This window comes from Melospiza melodia, chromosome 24 (assembly GCF_035770615.1).
Source record: "Melospiza melodia melodia isolate bMelMel2 chromosome 24, bMelMel2.pri, whole genome shotgun sequence".
In the NCBI taxonomy this organism is placed as follows: Eukaryota; Metazoa; Chordata; class Aves; order Passeriformes; family Passerellidae; genus Melospiza; species Melospiza melodia.
The window spans coordinates 11,687,298-11,704,547 of NC_086217.1; the positions used below are offsets into that span (position 1 = coordinate 11,687,298).

The 17,250-nt window shown below is 62.8% G+C and overlaps 1 protein-coding gene across 1 annotated transcript in view; it reads right to left on the reverse strand.

The window, feature by feature from the left end:
- Positions 1-311: 311 nt before the first annotated feature.
- SDK2 (sidekick cell adhesion molecule 2) overlaps positions 312-17,250 on the reverse strand; it is a 52,056-nt gene continuing 35,117 nt past the window's right edge. Inside the window, 32 exon segments of the mRNA XM_063175608.1 lie at positions 312-1,629; positions 3,796-3,922; positions 4,153-4,291; positions 5,167-5,307; positions 5,548-5,712; positions 6,522-6,647; positions 6,742-6,903; positions 6,970-7,107; positions 7,418-7,604; positions 8,583-8,698; positions 8,790-8,891; positions 9,474-9,530; positions 10,116-10,236; positions 10,345-10,415; positions 10,520-10,623; positions 10,872-11,073; positions 11,153-11,347; positions 11,971-12,069; positions 12,646-12,835; positions 12,988-13,103; positions 13,222-13,459; positions 13,535-13,685; positions 13,808-13,917; positions 13,995-14,116; positions 14,206-14,397; positions 15,009-15,107; positions 15,231-15,426; positions 16,036-16,151; positions 16,339-16,520; positions 16,603-16,743; positions 16,817-16,964; positions 17,113-17,249. Coding sequence (XP_063031678.1) covers positions 1,273-1,629; positions 3,796-3,922; positions 4,153-4,291; positions 5,167-5,307; positions 5,548-5,712; positions 6,522-6,647; positions 6,742-6,903; positions 6,970-7,107; positions 7,418-7,604; positions 8,583-8,698; positions 8,790-8,891; positions 9,474-9,530; positions 10,116-10,236; positions 10,345-10,415; positions 10,520-10,623; positions 10,872-11,073; positions 11,153-11,347; positions 11,971-12,069; positions 12,646-12,835; positions 12,988-13,103; positions 13,222-13,459; positions 13,535-13,685; positions 13,808-13,917; positions 13,995-14,116; positions 14,206-14,397; positions 15,009-15,107; positions 15,231-15,426; positions 16,036-16,151; positions 16,339-16,520; positions 16,603-16,743; positions 16,817-16,964; positions 17,113-17,249 — 4,747 coding nt within the window. The 3' untranslated portion in view covers positions 312-1,272.

Genomic DNA, 17,250 nt, shown 5'->3' on the forward strand with positions numbered 1-17,250 from the left:
CCAGGGCTGCTGCTGGCAGTGCCCAGTGCCAGGGCTGCTGCTGGCAGTGCCCAGAGCATGCTACACAGGGGTCTCCTGTCCCACCACCCCATTTCCCCACAGCTCCAGACCCCACTGCAATGGGAGCATGCGGGACACGGCCACCACAGCCCCCTGCACCCTTCTGGGCTGTGCCCAGCACCTCTGGCACCCCTTGCCCAGCTCCCCCCTGGTGCCACAGGGCTGCCTCAGGCCCAGAGGGACGGCAGGACACACGGACACGTGGCACTGTGCCTTTCATGGCAGAGCAAGGTGACAGAGAGGGGACACGCTTGTCCTCAGGCTGTTTATTGGCATCTCCCTCGGCTCAGGGTGCCCTGGCCCTGCCAGGCTGCTGCTGGCTCACCCATAGGCACTGCAGGGGCTGGGCTGGGCTGTGCAGACACCCCCAAAACAGCCACAGACCCCCCCGGGCATCAACACCCCCCAACGCCCTCAGATCCTGCACAAAACCCCGTTAAAAAGCCCCAAACCACCCGAAACGCCGCGGGGAGGCTCCAGCTGCCCCATCCGAGCCCCGAGGTGCAGAACTGGGGGATGAGCACCACGTGCACCCCTCTGGGGCTGTCCTGGGCTTCCAGTCCTGGCTCCTCCTGCTCTGGGGGCTGTGCTGGGCCGGGCACCAGGGAGGGCACCAATGAAACGTCCCCTGGCACCAATGAAACGTCCCCTGGCATCCTTCTGCAGGGGTCCAGAGTGGGGGGCTCAAGTCCAGAGGTTTAAGAGCAGCAGAGCTCCTCTGTCTCTGTGTCCCTGCTTGTCCCCACGTCCTGGGGGAGCCCCGGGTGGAGGGGCTGGGGGGTTTGGCACGGCAGGAGCCCCTTGCCCAGCCCCAGCACCCACTGGGGCCCAGCAGCAGCTCCAGGGGTGCCAGGGGTGATGTGGGGGCACCAGGGGCGATGTGGGGGCACCAAGGATGATGTGGGGGCACCAAGGACGATGTGGGTGCCCCCCGAGCCCCCTGCCCCACCTCCACAGAGGAGTCTGTGACCCACAAGCTTTGGCCAAGGAGGGGCCCTGGGTTCGCTCCCCAGCCCCAGGGACGGCGCTTGGCAGCAGCAGAAACCCCTGGCGCTGCTCCCCTTCCTCCTCCTCCTCTTCTTCCTTTTCTCTTAATTCTTGGGGCTTTTCTTTAAAATATTATTTTTTCTTTTTTCCTAATTTTTTTCCCCTGCCTCTCCCGTTTTGTTCCTCGTTTTTTTTTTTTTTTTTCTTCTTTTTTCTGTCGAAGCATCAAACGAAGGAGGAGAAGCCCGCGATGGGGGCCCTGGAGCCGGGGGCCAGGCTGCTGGGCGGGCGGTACAGGGTGCCGGGCTGGCTGCTGGGGGCCGTGCCGGGGGTCTGGGGGGTGGGAGTCCTGCTGCCCTTGGGGCGGAACAGGCTGCCCTGCTGCGTGGAGGCGCTGTTGGACAGCGGCGTGTGCTCGGGCTCGCCCGAGTCGCTCTCGGTGTAGCTGTAAGCCTGGGCACGGGAGATGCCCTTCTGCTGCCGCCGCCAGGAGTTGTAGTAGGTGGGGTCGCTGATGTAGTGGTTGACGAAGGAGTGCGCCTTCTGGTGCGCGGGGTCCACCTCGTACTCGCTGTCGCTGCCCTGGAAAACAGCGCGGAAAGGGTGGTCAGGGGTCACAGACACCTTTTCACTAAAAATCCTTTCCTTGGGATTTTTCCTTCTTCTCGGGTCGGCTCTCTGTCCCCGCCCCGAGATGTGCAGGGTGTCTCTGCTCCGGCCCATGCTCTGCAGAATGAGTCTGGACTCTTCGCTTTTTCCATCTTCAGGTTGTTTATTAATTCTTATCTACAAAATTTTCTTTCTGCCCAGTGGAAATCCACTCAGCAGGGCAGCCACAGGCACTCTGTGTCGTCCTTTTGTGCTACAAACTACTTATATCATATTTACTCTTAATTCCCAATACCCATCACCTGTGTTAGACAGTGCACTTCTACTCTAAACCAATCCCAACATCACTGCAGAAAATGGAGATCAAGAGGAAGAAAGAAGGACTAGACAAGCCCTGATTACTCCATCTTGTCCCCATACCAAAACTCCTAAAACCTACATTTTCACCCTGGGAACACCTTGTTTTTACACCTTTCGAACCTGTGTGGCTTCCACGTCCCCATGTGTCCTACAGTGACAGGGGACAGCTCCCAACAGCCCCAAAATTCAATGGGGTCGGGCTCTGCTCCCTGAAATGAGAGGGAATGGCCCCAATATAAAGAAAAGGCATTCAAGCTGCAGGAAGCAGAGCAGGATCAGCCTGTGCCCTGTCATGGGGGCACAAAGTGCTGGCACTGCCCAGCTCTGAGCCCTCTCTGTCCCTCCCTGTCCCAGCCCTGCCCCTCTGCCAGCACTCTGAGTGTCACAGTGGCTGCAGGGGCACCCCCTCAGCTCAGCCCAAGGGCCCCAATTCCTTACATCCTAATTTCTTAAACCTTAAAGAGATGAAATCCTAAATTCTTAAACCTTGAAAAGAAGAAATCCTAATTTCCTAAACCTTAAATCCCTGGGAATCCCGATTTCCAAGATCTCTTAGAAAAGATGGCTTTACTTGGCCATCCCAACTGAATGAACCGAGCTGTGCCAGAGGATTTCAGGAGGAATTTCCACATGGAAAGGGTGGCCTGGCATTGGCAGGGGCTGCCCAGGGGGGTTTGGAGTGCCCAAGGAAGGGCTGGAGGTGGCACTGAGAGCTCTGGGCTGGGGACAAGGTGGGGAATGGGGCACATCTGGGGCTCGGTGATCTCAGAGGTCTTTCCCCAGCCTGAATAATTCTGTGATTTCCAGAGCTTTCCTGGTGCTTTCCCAGCGCTCTTTTGGGAATGCTGGCCAGCAAATCCCGAAAGTATTTACATCCCGAAAGGATTTAAAGGCTGGGACGGCTGCAGCATCGAGCACATCCCCAAAGTATTTGCATCCCGAAAGTATTTGCATCCCCAAAGTATTTACATCCCGAAAGTATTTAAGGGCTGGGACGGCTGCAGCATCGCTGGGGGCTTTCTGCCTCTTGCGAAAACAAAACAAAACCTCGCACAAAAGGTTCCTGAGCGCTGCCGAGGCCGCGCTGCCCCCGGGGCTGGCGGGGACGCTGTTTTTGGCCTCTGCCGGTAATTGGATTCAGCTTCTCCGGCGGCGCACAAAGAGCCCATTGAGGGCGGTGGGAACTGCCCCGCGCCAGCGCCAGCTCCCGCAGCTCTTCACAGCTCCTCAAAAGCCACTCGAGCCCCGCTCGGGCCGCAGAGAGAGGAGCCGGCATCTGCCAAGGAACAGCCGGTGCGGGCAGGGACGGGGGGGCACGCTGGGCACGGTCCCCTCCCCAGCCTGGGCACGGTCCCTCCTGCTCGGGGACAGCCCTAGGGACACACAGGACCCTTCCCCGGGTGTCAGCCCCTCGGGGTCCATCCTGGGGGTGACGGTCCCTTGGCTCCACAGCTGCCCGTGGCCCCGGGGCGAGACAAAGGTGGCATTTTGTGGAGTTGGCAGAGCCGCGGGCGTTGCCACCGGCGACCGGGCAGCGGGACAGCCCCCGGTGACCTGCCGTGCCCTGTGGCCTGTCCCCAGCAGCGTCACATCCCCAGCAGAGGGGCCGGGGGCTGTGCCAGCTTCCCGCGGGCGCTATGCCACCGGCATGCGGGGATGGGGCAGCAGGAACAGCTCCCAAACCGGGCACAGGAACGGGCCGGTGCTCAGGGAGGGCTCCCAGCACCTTCCCCATCATCCCCCCGAGTCCCTGTCCCCGTGTGCGGCCCCGGGGCTCACCTGGGAGTCGGAGACCTCGGAGGGTTTCTCGGTCAGGCTGCTGCTCTCGGCGGGGATCAGGTCGTTGTACTTGGTCACGTCCTCGTCCGAGTAGTGCAGGCTGCCGGGGCTGGGCCGGGGCGGGGACCTTGGGGACACACGGAGGGGTGTCAGTGTGTGTCACCTCCACTCGGGGACAACGCCGGGGATCCATAGGGATCACCCTCAGCTGTGCCAACCTCTCCCAAAAACCCCAATGGACTTTCAGGGGGAACACTGAGCAGATCAGGGGATCCAAGCCCTCCTCACCCCGTGACAGAGCAGAGATGACCAAAGACGTTCCCCCTGCCCGGGGAGGGGGCTCTGGGGGGTCCCTACCGGGTGTAGATGCCGTTCTTCCTGCAGAAGGAGTTCTTGACCGAGAGGCGGCGGTTGTTGAGCTCCAGGGCGGGGAAGCTGCCCTCGTCCAGGCTCACCATCTCGCCGTGGCTCAGGGCGGCCGCCTTGGAGCTGTTCCCTGCGGGATGGGATGCTCAGCCTCCCCCGGGCCCCGGGCAGGCAGCACAGCACGGCCCGGGGCTGGGGATGGCCCCGGGGATGGGGATGGCACCAGGGATGGGGATGGCACCGGGGGCTGGGGATGGCCCCGGGGATGGGGATGGCACCAGGGATGGGGATGGCACCACGGATGGGGATGGCCCCGGGGATGGGGATGGCCCAAGGCTGGGGATGGCCCCGGGGATGGGGATTGCACCAGGGATGGGGATGGCACCAGGGATGGGGATGGCACCAGGGATGGGGATGGCCCCGGGGCTGGGGATGGCACCGGGGATGGGGATGGCACCGGGGATGGGGATGGCACCGGGGATGGGGATGGCACCAGGGATGGGGATGGCACCAGGGATGGGGATGGCACCAGGGATGGGGATGGCACCAGGGATGGGGATGGCCCAAGGCTGGGGTTGTGCCGGCTCCAGAGTCACCCAGGGCTCTCCCGGGCACAGCCAGGAGGTGCCAGCCCTGCCCTGCCCCAGTGCCCCCAGCTCCCCACTCTGGGCTGTTTGCTTAACGAGGAGCTCTGGATTTTCCCCACAATTTGAGCCCTTGACAGAGCTAAGAAAACAGAGCTGTGTTTGGCTAATCCCAGTGACCTCGGCGAGCCCCCGGGCTGTTCTGCCTGCGCAGCTGTCTGTGGGACAAACCCTTCGTTTCATCCCGGGCTCTCGGTGCTCTCTGGGACACCGCAGCCCCGTTATGGGGGGACTCTGGGGCTCTGCAGGAGCTGCTCCCAAGGAAGGGTCTCCACACAGACCCCAAAGGCAGGGAGAGACCCCAAGAGGCTCCCACAGGAGCAGGAGGGTCCCGTCCCCCACAGCACACTCCCTCACCCACCTGAGTCCGACTTCTTGGAGTATTTCTTGCTCTGGCCGCGGATGATGAGCACGAAGACGAGGAGGAGGATGAAGATGAGCCCCACCAGGGCGATGACCACCAGGAACCACCACTCCTCATAGAACGGGTTGGTTTTCTGGGCTGGGGCACAGCAGGGAGGGTCAGAGGAGGACAGGGACGTGGGGACAGCCCTCTGCAGAGCACAGGGTCGCCTGGGGAACTTTGTGAGGCTTGGATCCCCAAAAAGGGACGGGGATTTGGAAAGGGGGTGCTGGTGGTGGGACTGGGGCTCTGTGGGAGCCAGGGGTGGGTTCAGCGATGGCCACAAGAGCAGAGCAACAGCAGGACCCTCCCTCTGGCCCAGGGGACCCTGGAACCCACCTGACACGGAGGGGGAAGGGGTGCTGGGGGTCCCGTAGCCGTAGTCATTGACAGCAATGACTCGGAAGTCGTAGCTGACCCCCTGCTTGAGGATGTCCGTGCTGAAGGTGTAGGAGGTCACCTCCTTGGGGATGTCTTTGATGAGGATGTCCCAGAGCCCCTCATCTGGAAGAGAAAACGAGGCTGGCGTTTTGGGGCTGGGGTTTTGGGGCCGGGGTTTTGGGGCTGGGGTTTTAGGGCTGGGGTTTTAGGGCTGGGGTTTTAGGGCTGGGGTTTTGGGGCTGGGGTTTTGGGGCTGGGGTTTTGGGGCTGGCTCTGCAGGACACCCCAGGGCCAGGGGTGCTGTCCCTCCATCCACCAGCCCTGCAGGTGCTGCCCTTGCCATCAGCCTCACTCAGCAGCATTTTCCTCACAGACACTGCGTCCTAACGCCCAACCCAGGTCAGCACTCCCTGCCTCAGTTTCTCCTCTCCTGACTGTCGCCATCATATTTTATAGAAAAATCCCTTCACCAGGATTTTTCTCCTGGGAAGTTGAGAAGCCTCAGAGAAAAAGGATAACAATAAATATCTCATTTGCCTCTTCTGTGTTTTGCTGCTTTGGAATGTGGTTTGGAGATTGTTTATCCAACAGGCGGCTGTTTGATTGGTTTCATGTGAATTGTTTTGAGTTAATGACCAATCACAGTCAGGCTGTGTCAGGACTCCTTCCAGAGTCACGAGTTTTCCTTATCATTCTTTGTAGCCTTCTGTCTGTATCCTTTATTCTTTAGTATAGATTTTAATACAGCATTCTTTAATATAATACAGATCATAAAACAATAAATCAGCCTTCTGAGAATGTGGAGTCAGATTCATCAATTCCTCCTTCGTCCTGGGGACCCAGTACACAGCACACCTGAGCCCACCTGAGCAAACGCCACCCATCCCCACCTGAGCAAACACCACCCATCCCCACCCGAGACGCAGTGGTACCTGAGGGCCGGGCCTCGATGATGTATCTGGTGATGGGACCCTGGCCAGGGTCCCCGCTGGACCAGTGGATGGTGATGGCCGAGCCATAGCGGGAGATGAAGGGTTCTCCAGGGGGGCCAGGGGCACCTGGGGACCAGAGCACAGCTGGAGGCAGGGCCACAAACTGGCCCAGACCCCGCTCCATCTCCTCACCCCGCGTGTCCCCAGCTGTCCCCCGTACCTTCCCCGGGCCCCGTGGTGATGTTGGCCTCGACGTCCGGCCCGTAGGCGAAGGTTTTGGCGCGGATTCGGAAGCGGTAGGTGACGCCCTCGGCCAGGTCCTTGACCTTCATCCACAGCGGGCTGCTCCCCTTCACATCCACGGTCACGATCTTGCTGACACCTGCAGGGACAGGGGCTGAGCCGGGTCCCCCCCAGCCCTGCGCGCTGCCCCCGGCCCTGCCCTCACCATCCACGGGCGTGCAGGGCTCATAGACCAGCCTGTAGCCCTCGAGGATGCCGTTGGGCAGCGGTGGTGGCTCCCAGGACACGTTCACCGAGGTGGTGGTCAGCTCGCTGAAGCGGATGGAGCCGGGAGCGCTGGGGGCTGCCAGGGGGACAGGGGGACAGGGCCAGCTCAGCGCTCCAGGGGACACCTCCAGCACCAGCCAGCCCCTGTCCCTGCCTCCACCCTGATGCTGAAGGGTTCCACGGGGCAATGAGTCTCCTTGTGTCCTCCCAAAACCTTCATCACCCTCAAGCTTAAACATTCACCTGCATGCAACCCCACCCCACAAAACCACTGGATGCCCTGCTCGGGATTGCAGCACGAATCCCTGGAGCAGGACCCACGGAGACACGTCCCCGGGGAGCCCAGGGGCGGGAGGGTGCCAGGGGAGCCGTGCCACGGGCCCCACCTGCCTGCTGTGTCCGTGCCCTCACGGGCACGCTGCGGGGCCCGTCGCCCGCGGCGTTGAAGGCGGCCACGCTGACCCCGTAGGAGGTGTAGCCTGTCAGGTTCTTCAGCTTCACGCCGGTCTCGGGCAGGAAAAGGGTCTTGACCTTCGTGCTCTGGTTCTGCCGCTGCTCCTCCCAGAAGTGGATCTGCAGGATAAGAGCGGGGAGCTGGATGAGGAACGGGTCTGACGCAGCTTGGCCTCCCTGAGCCCCCACATGGCCCTGCCCAGGCTCCTGAGCCTCTGTCCCAGCCTGGTGGCTCCAAATGCGCCCAAAGGAATGGAACAGCCCCTCCTCCAGGCTGTGCTGGGCATCAGGCAGGGCTGGCATCGCCAGGGTGTGCTGAGGTCACCTTCGAGCCGTGCCTGATTCCCGCGGGATGGGGACAAGCAGGAGGAACCACAATGGATGGGGACCAGGAGGTGTCTGGAGCATGGGCTGGGTACTGTGGCTGCATCCTAATGAACACCAACTGCACCTGGGCTGCATCCCGACACACCCCTGTGCATCCCAACACATCCTGACACATCCCTGTGCATCCCAACACATCCCTGTGCATCCCAACTGCACCTGGGCTGCATCCCGACACACCCCTGTGCATCCCAACACATCTTGACACATCCCTGTGCATCCCAACACATCCCTGTGCATCCCAACACATCCCTGTGCATCCCGACACATCCCTGCTCTATCCCGATGCATCCCTGTGCATCCCGACACATCAAGGCTCTATCCCAACACATCCCGACACATCCCTGCTCTATCCCGATGCATCCCTGTGCATCCCGACACATCCTGGCTCTATCCCAACACATCCCGACACATCCCTGCTCTATCCCGATGCATCCCTGTGCATCCCGACACATCAAGGCTCTATCCCGGTGCATCCCAATACATTCTAGCTGTATCCCGACAATTTCTGGCTCTCTCCCGACACATCCCGGTCGCATTCCAGGGCCGACGGCGCCATCTGCTGCTCCTCCGCCGCTCGGCACCGGGATGGGCCCCCGGCATCCTCCCCGAGCCCCTTCCCCAAAACCACCCACAGCATCCGCACCCTGCGCCCCCCAGGGTTCAGCCCAGAGCCCCCCGGGCGGGCGGCAGCCCCCAGGGCACCGGGGGTACCTTGTAGCCCTGGATGTCGCCGTTCTGGCTCTCCGCGGGCGGCGGCTCCCAGGTGACATCCAGCTGCGTGGCCGTCACCGCCCGCACGGCCACGTTGCGGGGCGCTGCGGTGGGCACTGTGCCGAGGAGGGGACGCGGTCACTGCGCTGGTTGGGGTCCCAGCACAGCCGAGCCCCTCCCTGCAGCCCCCGGCCCTGCCAGACTCACCCGCTTCCCCCACAAACACCTCCTGGGGGGCGCTGGGGGGCCCCTCGCCCACGGCGTTGTAGACGCTCATCCGGATCTCGTAGCGCCGGTGCTTGCTCAGGTCTGGGGGACAAAGGGAGAGTGGCACCCTCCCCGGGATGGGGCAGCCCCCGGGGGACCTGGCAGAGCCCCCCTGGTTGGGCAGGAGGGGGTGTCCCCAAGGAGCAGCTGGATGGGGCACAGGGGTTCCAGCTGGCCCTGCAGGGCAGGGACACACAGAGGTGGCACTGGGGACACACAGGGGTGACAGTAAGGGACACACAGAGGTGGCACTGGGGGACACACAGGGGTGGCACTGAGGGACACATAGAGGTGACAGTGGGGGACACACAGGGGTGACAGTGGGGGACACACAGAGGTGGCACTGGGGACACACAGAGGTGACAGTGTGGGACACACAGGGGTGGCACTGAGGGACACATAGAGGTGACAGTAGTAAGGGACACACTGGGGTGGCAGTGGGGGACACACAGAGGTGGCACTGGGGACACACAGAGGTGACGGTGTGGGACACACAGGGGTGGCACTGGGGGACACACAGGGGTGGCACTGGGGGACACACAGGGGTGGCAGTGGGGGACACACAGGTGGCACCAGGGGACACACAGGGGTGGCAGGGGGGGACACACAGGGGTGGTCACTTACTGTCCAGCTCGTACTGGGTGAGGGACACCTCGCTGAGGTTGTGCACGGCATAGACAGCTGGGCAGGAGAACAGGGGGGGTTAGTGCAGGGCAGGGGGGGCTCCTGCCTCTGACCCCCCACCCCACCATGGGCCAGGGGTCCCCAGGAATGGCCCTGGCACCCCCGGGTGCCAACAGGGCTGTGACAGCACTGAGGAGCATTTCCATCCTCCAGCCCCATCCCCTGAGTGCCACCAGCCGGGTTTGGGCATGGGGGTCCCCACAGAGGACAGGGCCGGGCCCTGCCTTGGGCTCTGCCCTTGTCACTCGTGTCCCTGCTGCCAGCAGAGGGGATGTGACCCTGCTGCCTGCGGGGGCTGGGGACACCCAGCAGGATGTCACACAGAGGATGTCACACAGCCAGTGGTAGGTGCAGACACCCCTGTGAGGTTCAGATTTGCGGACGCAGTGGGACAGAGCCAGTAACAACACCAAAGGACATTTAGGGACCACAGCCCTGGTGGCACAGGGGAGCTGGTGACAGCTCCAGGGGCACGGCCTGACCCTGGTGCCGGGGAGATGCTGTGGGTGCTGCACTGCTCAGATCCCAGCTGCCAGCCCAGGCCAGCCCAGCCCCTGTCCCGGGGTCCCTGTGGGCACTCACGGGTGGCGCTGGGGTGGCCGAGGCCGCGCAGGGCGAAGCCCCTCAGGCTGTCGTGCAGCAGCTCCCGGTAGCGCAGCCGGAACCCCAGCAGGATCCCGTTGATCTTGTCCTCAGCCGGGGGCTGCGGGGCGGGCAGGGAGGGCAGTCAGGGGCCGCTCTGCTCCAGGGCTCCCTGGCACCCTGGTGCCACCTCGGTGCCGCTCCCTGGGCAGGGCAGAGGGGACGGTACCTGCCAGCGGATGAGCACCGACGTGGTGGTGTGGGGGGTGATGGAGAGGATGGTGGGCGCCTCCTCGGGGGCTGTGGGGGAGAGGAGGGTGGTGAGGCTCCGGAGACGCCCAGCACAAAGGAGGATTTGTTCCCTCGGCCACGGAGCCGCCGTCCCTGCCCCGGGAGGTGCTGACCCGCCTGCAGGGTGGTCAGGGACTCCGACTCCTCGCTGTACTCGCTGTCCCCGATGTCGTTCGTCGCCTTCACACGGAACTTGTAGGAGGTGAAGGGTTTCAGCCTGCAGGGAGCAGAGCGGGATGGGGACGGGGCAGCCAGGGGGTCACCCCCGAGCCACCTCCCTCCCAGCGCCCATCGCTCCCCAGCGCTGCTCACGCCATGGGGAAACTGAGGCACGGGGAAACCACCCTGACCATCACCCCCCACGGCATCCCCAGCCCCTCACCGGCACTTCTCGCGCCATGGGGAAACTGAGGCACGGGGAACGCACCCGTAGCATCATCCCCCATGCATTCCCCAGCCGCTCACCTGTCCACGACGAAGGCGGTGGCGTTGTGGCTGGCGGGGGCGGAGTGCAGAGCCCACTGTCCGTGGGGCAGCTCGCGGCTCTGCACGGTGTAGTAGCGCACGGGGGACAGCCCGTCGCTGCCCGGCTCCCAGGACAGCAGCACGCTGCGCGCCCGCACCTCCTCCTGCTGCGCCAGCGGCTTCCCGGGGGGCTGCGGCCGGGCTGGGGGAGGCGAGGGGCTGCGAGCGCTGCGGGGGCACCGCCGGCCGCCCCCCGGCCCGGCCCGGAGCCCCGTCCTTACCTCGCTTCTCGGTGGTGACCACCAGCGCCTCGGCCGGCTCGCCCCAGCCCTTGCGGCTCTGCGCGGTGACACGGAACAGGTAGGTGGCCTCGGGCTGCAGGCCGGTGGCCGTGAACTGCCGGGCGCCGGCGTCCAGCACCTCCACGGCGGCCGCGGGCAGCGCCGAGGTGTTGAGGCGGTGGCTGACCTGGTAGGCTGCGGGGAGGGAGCGCAGTGGGGGCGCCGGGGAGGGGACACCAGCCTGGAGCCACCCCCTCCATCCCAACCCGCTCACACCCAGCCCGGGACCAGCGTCCGAGCAGGGAATTTCACCCCCGAGGGTACCGAGATGCTCAGGAAGCTGGTCCCTGACAATCCCTGTCCCCACAGGACCTCTGTATCCCTCTGCAGAGCATCCCAGTGTGGCTCCCTGTTGCGGACATCTTTTTATGAAAAATCCTTTCCTTAAGATTTTTTCCTCCTGAGAAGCTGACAGGCCTCAGGAACGAATGTAAACATCGATTATCTGCTGCTGTGGAATGCAACAGGTGCATCTGGGATTGGTCTCATGTGCTTGTTTCTGATTAATGGCCAATTACAGTCAGCTGGCTTGGACAGAGAGTGTGGGACAGCTGCCTTTGTTATCATTCTTTTCTATTCTTAGCCAGCCTTCTGATGAGAACTTTTTCTTCTAGTCTTTTAGTATAGTTTTAATGTAATATATATCATAAAATAATAAATCCAGCCTCCTGAAATGTGGAGTCAGATCCTCATCTCTTCCCTCATCCTGGGACCCCTGTGAACACGGTCACAGCCCACCCCAGGTGCTCCCCACCTACCCAGGATGATGCCGTTGGGGGCTGCTGGAGGCTGCCAGATGAGCCTCACCAAGGTGGTCCTCACCTCAGGAAAGAGGAGCCCCACGGGGGGCCCGGGCACTGCAGGGGGACAGACTGGAGTCACTGGGGAGTGGGGAAAAGATCCCAACCCCTGGGAGCCCTGGGTGTGCTGGGCAGGGCGAGAGGGATCGCCCCAGAGAACAGGGATGGGAGGGGATCAATCAGGCAGGGATGGGATCAATCACAGAGGGATGGGAGGGGATCAATCAGCCAGGGATGGCATGGGATGGGATGGGATGGGATGGGATGGGATCAATCACACAGATAGTGTGGGATCAATCACCCAGACAGGATGGGATCAATCACCCAGGGATGGGATGGGATCAATCACCCATGGGTAGGACAGGATCAATCAGCCAGGATAGGATGGGATCAATCAGGCAGGGATGGGATGGGATTGGATCAATCAGCCAGGATAGGATGGGATCAATCACCCAGGGATGGGATGGGATCAATCAGGCAGGGATGGGATGGGATTGGATCAATCAGCCAGGATAGGATGGGATCAATCACCCAGGGATGGGATGGGATCAATCACCCATGGACTGGATGGGATCAATCAGCCAGGGATAGGGTGGGATCAATCACCCAGCCCACCCAGGTGCTGCCACCCACCATCATCCAGTGTCCTCTCGAGGACAGGAGGCCGGCTGGGGACACCGTCGCCCATCCTGGTGAAGGCCAGCACCCGGATCTCGTACAGGGTGTACTTGGCCAGCCCGGTGAGCTGGGCACTGTGGGAGGCATTGCCCTCTGCCAGCCAGAACCGGGCACGGGCCTCCGAGCCTTTCTCCTTGTACAGCACCTGCAACACAGCCCGTGTGACACGGCCAGTGTGACATGGCCCGTGTGACACAGCTGGGCCACCAGCTCCTTGGGGGTGGCACATTTAGGAACCCCACACCTGCAGGGTGATTCCCCCAGGGAAAGCTGTGCTGCCCGCGGGCAGGAGCTCACCTTGTAGCCCAGGATGAGCCCGTTGCAGTCAGCCTCAGGAATGTCACCCCATCGGACCAGCAGGCTGCTGGAGGAGGTGGCCACTGCTGACACATTGCTGGGGCCGGAGGAGGGCACTGGAGGGGGCAGCAGAGAGGGTCAGCGGCCAGATTGGCCCAGGTGGGTGCCCAGTGCCCAGGTGGGCTCAGTACCTAGGCACATCGGCCCAGGTGGGTGCCCAGGTGGGCTCAGTACCTGACTCCCGCGTGCGCCCCAGCACCGGGGGGCTCCAGGGCCCGGGCCCGATGGCGTTGAAGGCCTGGACCTGCACCCGGTACTCGGTCCACTCCTGCAGGTCCTCGATGGTGAACTCCCTCTCGACGCGGTCACGGATCAGCTGCAGCGCCGGCTGCCCCCGCCCGTCCGCCCGGGCGTACCGGATCCTGTAGCCCACCGAGTCGGGGCTCCCGTTGTACTCCTGCTCCAGGAGGGGCTGCCAGGGACAGCCGCTGTCACTGCTGATGTCCCCTCCAGCTCCGTCCCCCTTCAGACCCCCAGACCCCCTCACCATCCAGCGCAGCCACAGGCTGGTCTCGCTGGCCGTCCTCAGGGTGACATTGGCAGGGGCCGTGTCCGGGGGGGCCTGCAGGGTCTGGATCCTCCGGGAGGGCAGGCTGGGTGGGCTGGTGCCCACGATGTTCACCTGCCGCATGCGGAAACTGAGGGACGAGAGGAGAGGGGCTCACGGTGTGGGCTGAGAGGGCTCCAGTGCCCTGGGGAGGACAATGGGGTCACAGTGAGGGAGCCAGGGATGGCAGCGTGGCACCAGCCTGGCACTTGCCTGTAGTAGGTGTAGGGCTTCAGGTTGGGCACCTCCATGGAGCGCGTGTCGGGCTCGTTGGCCAGCTGGTGCACGAGCCCCCACTCGCCGGCCTCGCCGTTCTGGCCCACCTGTGGGGCGGCAGTGGGGTCAGTGGGGTGAGCTGCCCCCAAACACCCCCTGAGCCCCTTCCCGAGCCCCACTGTACCTGCGCCTCCACCTGCCAGCGGGAGATGGAGGTTTTGCCATCGTAACCCGGGCGGAACTGGATGGTGACGGAGCGGGGGCCGATGTTGGAGATGCCCAGGTTGGTGGGGGCACCGGGGAGCTCTGTGGGGACAGGGCAGGGTGGGTGACACCGGCCGCTTGTCCCCAACACTGTGCACGGCCCTCCAGCACCCCAACAGCACAGGGCTCACCTGGGGGGACCCCCGAGGAGATGGTGGAGGAGGAGAGCTGTCCCTGTCCCTTGGAGGTCATGGCGGCCACCTCGATGGTGTAGGTGGTGAGGGCGGTGAGGCCGGTGACGCGGTACTCCAGGGTGACGTTGGGCAGGTAGTGCGTCACCCGCGTGTTGGTGCGGTTGTACTCCTCCCAGGAGATCCGGTACCCTGGAATGCACCTCTGCATTGCCTACCCCTGCAGCGTCACCCTTGCAGCATCACCCTTGCACTGCCCACCCCTGCAGTGTCACCTTTGCATTGTCACCCTTGCATTGCCCACCCCGGTATTGTCACCCTTGCATTGCCCACCCCTGCAGCGTCACCTTTGCATTGTCACCCTTGCATTGCCCACCCCGGTATTGTCACCCTTGCACTGCCCACCCCTGCAGCGTCACCTTTGCATTGTCACCCTTGCATTGCCCACCCCTGTATTGTCACCCTTGCATTGCCCACCCCTGCAGCGTCACCTTTGCATTGTCACCCCTGCATTGCCCACCCCTGCAGTGTCACCCTTGCAGTGTCGCCCTTGCATTGCCCACCCTTGCAGCGCCCACCCCACAGGCTGTGTGGGGACAGGGGTGGGACAGGGCAGGTGGGACAGGGCAGGACAAAGGGGAGATGCTGTGGGGGAGAAAAAGGACACGTGAATGTGACCACAGGGCGGCAACGGGACACAGGGGACACTGCTGCAGAGCGGGAATGGGACAAGAAAAAAGGGAAGTGTTGCGGGGCGGGAAAGACAGCAATGCCAGAGCCAGCACCTGCTGCTGCTCCCTTACCCGTCAGGATCCCGTTCTTCTCCAGCGGCTCCTGCCAGCTGACCTTCAGGGATGTATCCAGGACGTCACTGAAGCTCAGGTGTCCCACGGGGCCAGGCACTGCCCAAAAACACCCAAACGCTCAACACCCAAGCACAGAATCCCTCGGCACCCACGGGACCCCCTCGGACGGAGCCGGGGCGCGGGCAGGGTCCGTCCCGAGGGGTGGGAGCCTCCCCGTACCGTCCTCGTGGGTGCGCACCAGCTGCGGGGGGCTGCGCGGGCCGTCGCCGGGCGTGGTGAAGCACAGCACCGAGGTCAGGTACTCGGCGAACTTGCGCAGCCCCGGCACGTAGCCCACGTGCACGCTGTCCTGGAAGTTGGGCCGCACCGTCACCACCGTGGCCTCGTCCTCGTGCTCCGGCTCCCAGGCGATGAGCTGAAGGGGAAAGGAGATGCCGTGAAGGTTCTCCGTGCCAAAAACGCCACCTCCGGCCGCCTCTTATTAATTAGGCCTTGATTAACGATCAATTAAACAGCGCCGGCGCCCAGCGCTCCCCGCACCGTTACGGAGCTGTGATTAACTCCATCGATAACAGGATCCCCCCCTTGCCCGCATCCTGGGCATTTAATTGGTGTTGTGCAAGATAGCCTCTAGCAACTTAATTAAACACTAATTAGGCCCTAAAAATACTAATCAAAAATACTAAGTGGCGTTTAATAGGAATGTTAAATATCCTGCTCACGCTGGTTATCTCATTGAGCGGCAATTAAATTCCCAAATTTCTTTCGAGTGGATTAAAACACAAGTTTAATGTTTTAATTCTATTTCATTAATGTAAATTTGAATTAATTGCAATTTGGAATTAATTACAGAGCATGGGAGACTCCGAGCCCACGCAAGTGTTAAATAACAGTAAACATTATTTTAGCAGTCAGAAGAGAGCCAATTAAAATCGGGGATTTCAGCGAGGAGGAGCCAAGACAGTTTGTGAAGGTTGACCAAGTTTTCCCCACAGGCTGCTCTGGTTTTGGGAATCACCCTCACCTTGTAGCCCTGGTTGATGCCGTTGATGAACTGGGGGCTGGGGGGGTTCCAGGTGAAGCGGATGGTGGTGGAGTTGGTGGCCTCAGCCTGCACATTCCCTGGAGGCACCGTGGGCACTGCCAGGATGAAGGGACAGCTCACAGGGACAGCTCCATGAGGTCCCCTCCATCAGCTGGGTGCCCACTCCAGGTCATCCTTGCCCAGCACCTCCACACCCATCCTCCTGCCTCCCATCCCATCCCATCCCACCAACGGCACCCCACTGATGCTGTCGGGGTGCCCACCCTGACTGCCCCTGCCTACCTCCCTGCAGCGTCCACTCCGTCACCTTCATGCTGTAGACCCCCAGACCAGCACTGTTGTAGGCGGCCACCTCAATCTCGTAGTTGGTCCAGATGATGAGGTCCTCCAGCAGGAGGTTGTTGACCTCGGCGTTGGTGATGTTCTTGAACTGGTACCCCACGGGCAGCCCGGCCAGGCAGTACCTGGGCACCAGGAGCCGTCAGAGCTGCCACTGTCCCCACCAACACAAGGTTTGGATCCCTGGGCACCCCAGCTGGCACCTACCGGATGATGTAGCCCTTGAGGACCCCGTTCTGGTGGCTCTCGGGGGGCGGCTGCCACTGGATCATGATGGACTGGTTGGTGCGGCCGCTGGCGATGACGTTCTGGGGGGGCGCCGAGGGCGGCTCCTCGGGCAGGGACACCCTGCAGGGACAGGGCAGGGTGAGCGCCGGGGTCACCAGCCAGCCCCCCAGGACCCCCCCAGGCTGGGCCTCACCTCTCCGTGTCCTTGCTGAACTGTCCCCTGCCCACGTCGTTCACGGCGCACAGGCGGAACTGGTAGGAGCGAGCGGGCACCAAGCCCCGCACTGTCACCGACGTCACCTCGGGGTCCACGCTGGCCAGCAGCACGGTCCAGGGCGCATCTGTGGGGAGAGGGGACAGCATGGTGGGGACCTGGCCTGCAGGACACTGAGGTCACCCGCCTGGCTGACCCATCCCGGGGTCCCCAAGCAGCGTCCCCCGCAGCAGGGTGACACTGGGACCTCTCAGGGGGTGGCAGCAGCCCCTTACTGTTCTCGGAGACCTCCACGACGTAGCGGAGCAGGGGGCTGTTGCCGTCGAAGGGCTTGGCCCAGGTGAGGTTGATGGCCCGTTTCTCCTGCGGGCTCAGGGTGGCCACGGGGCTCTCGGGGGCGTGGGGGAGCTGCC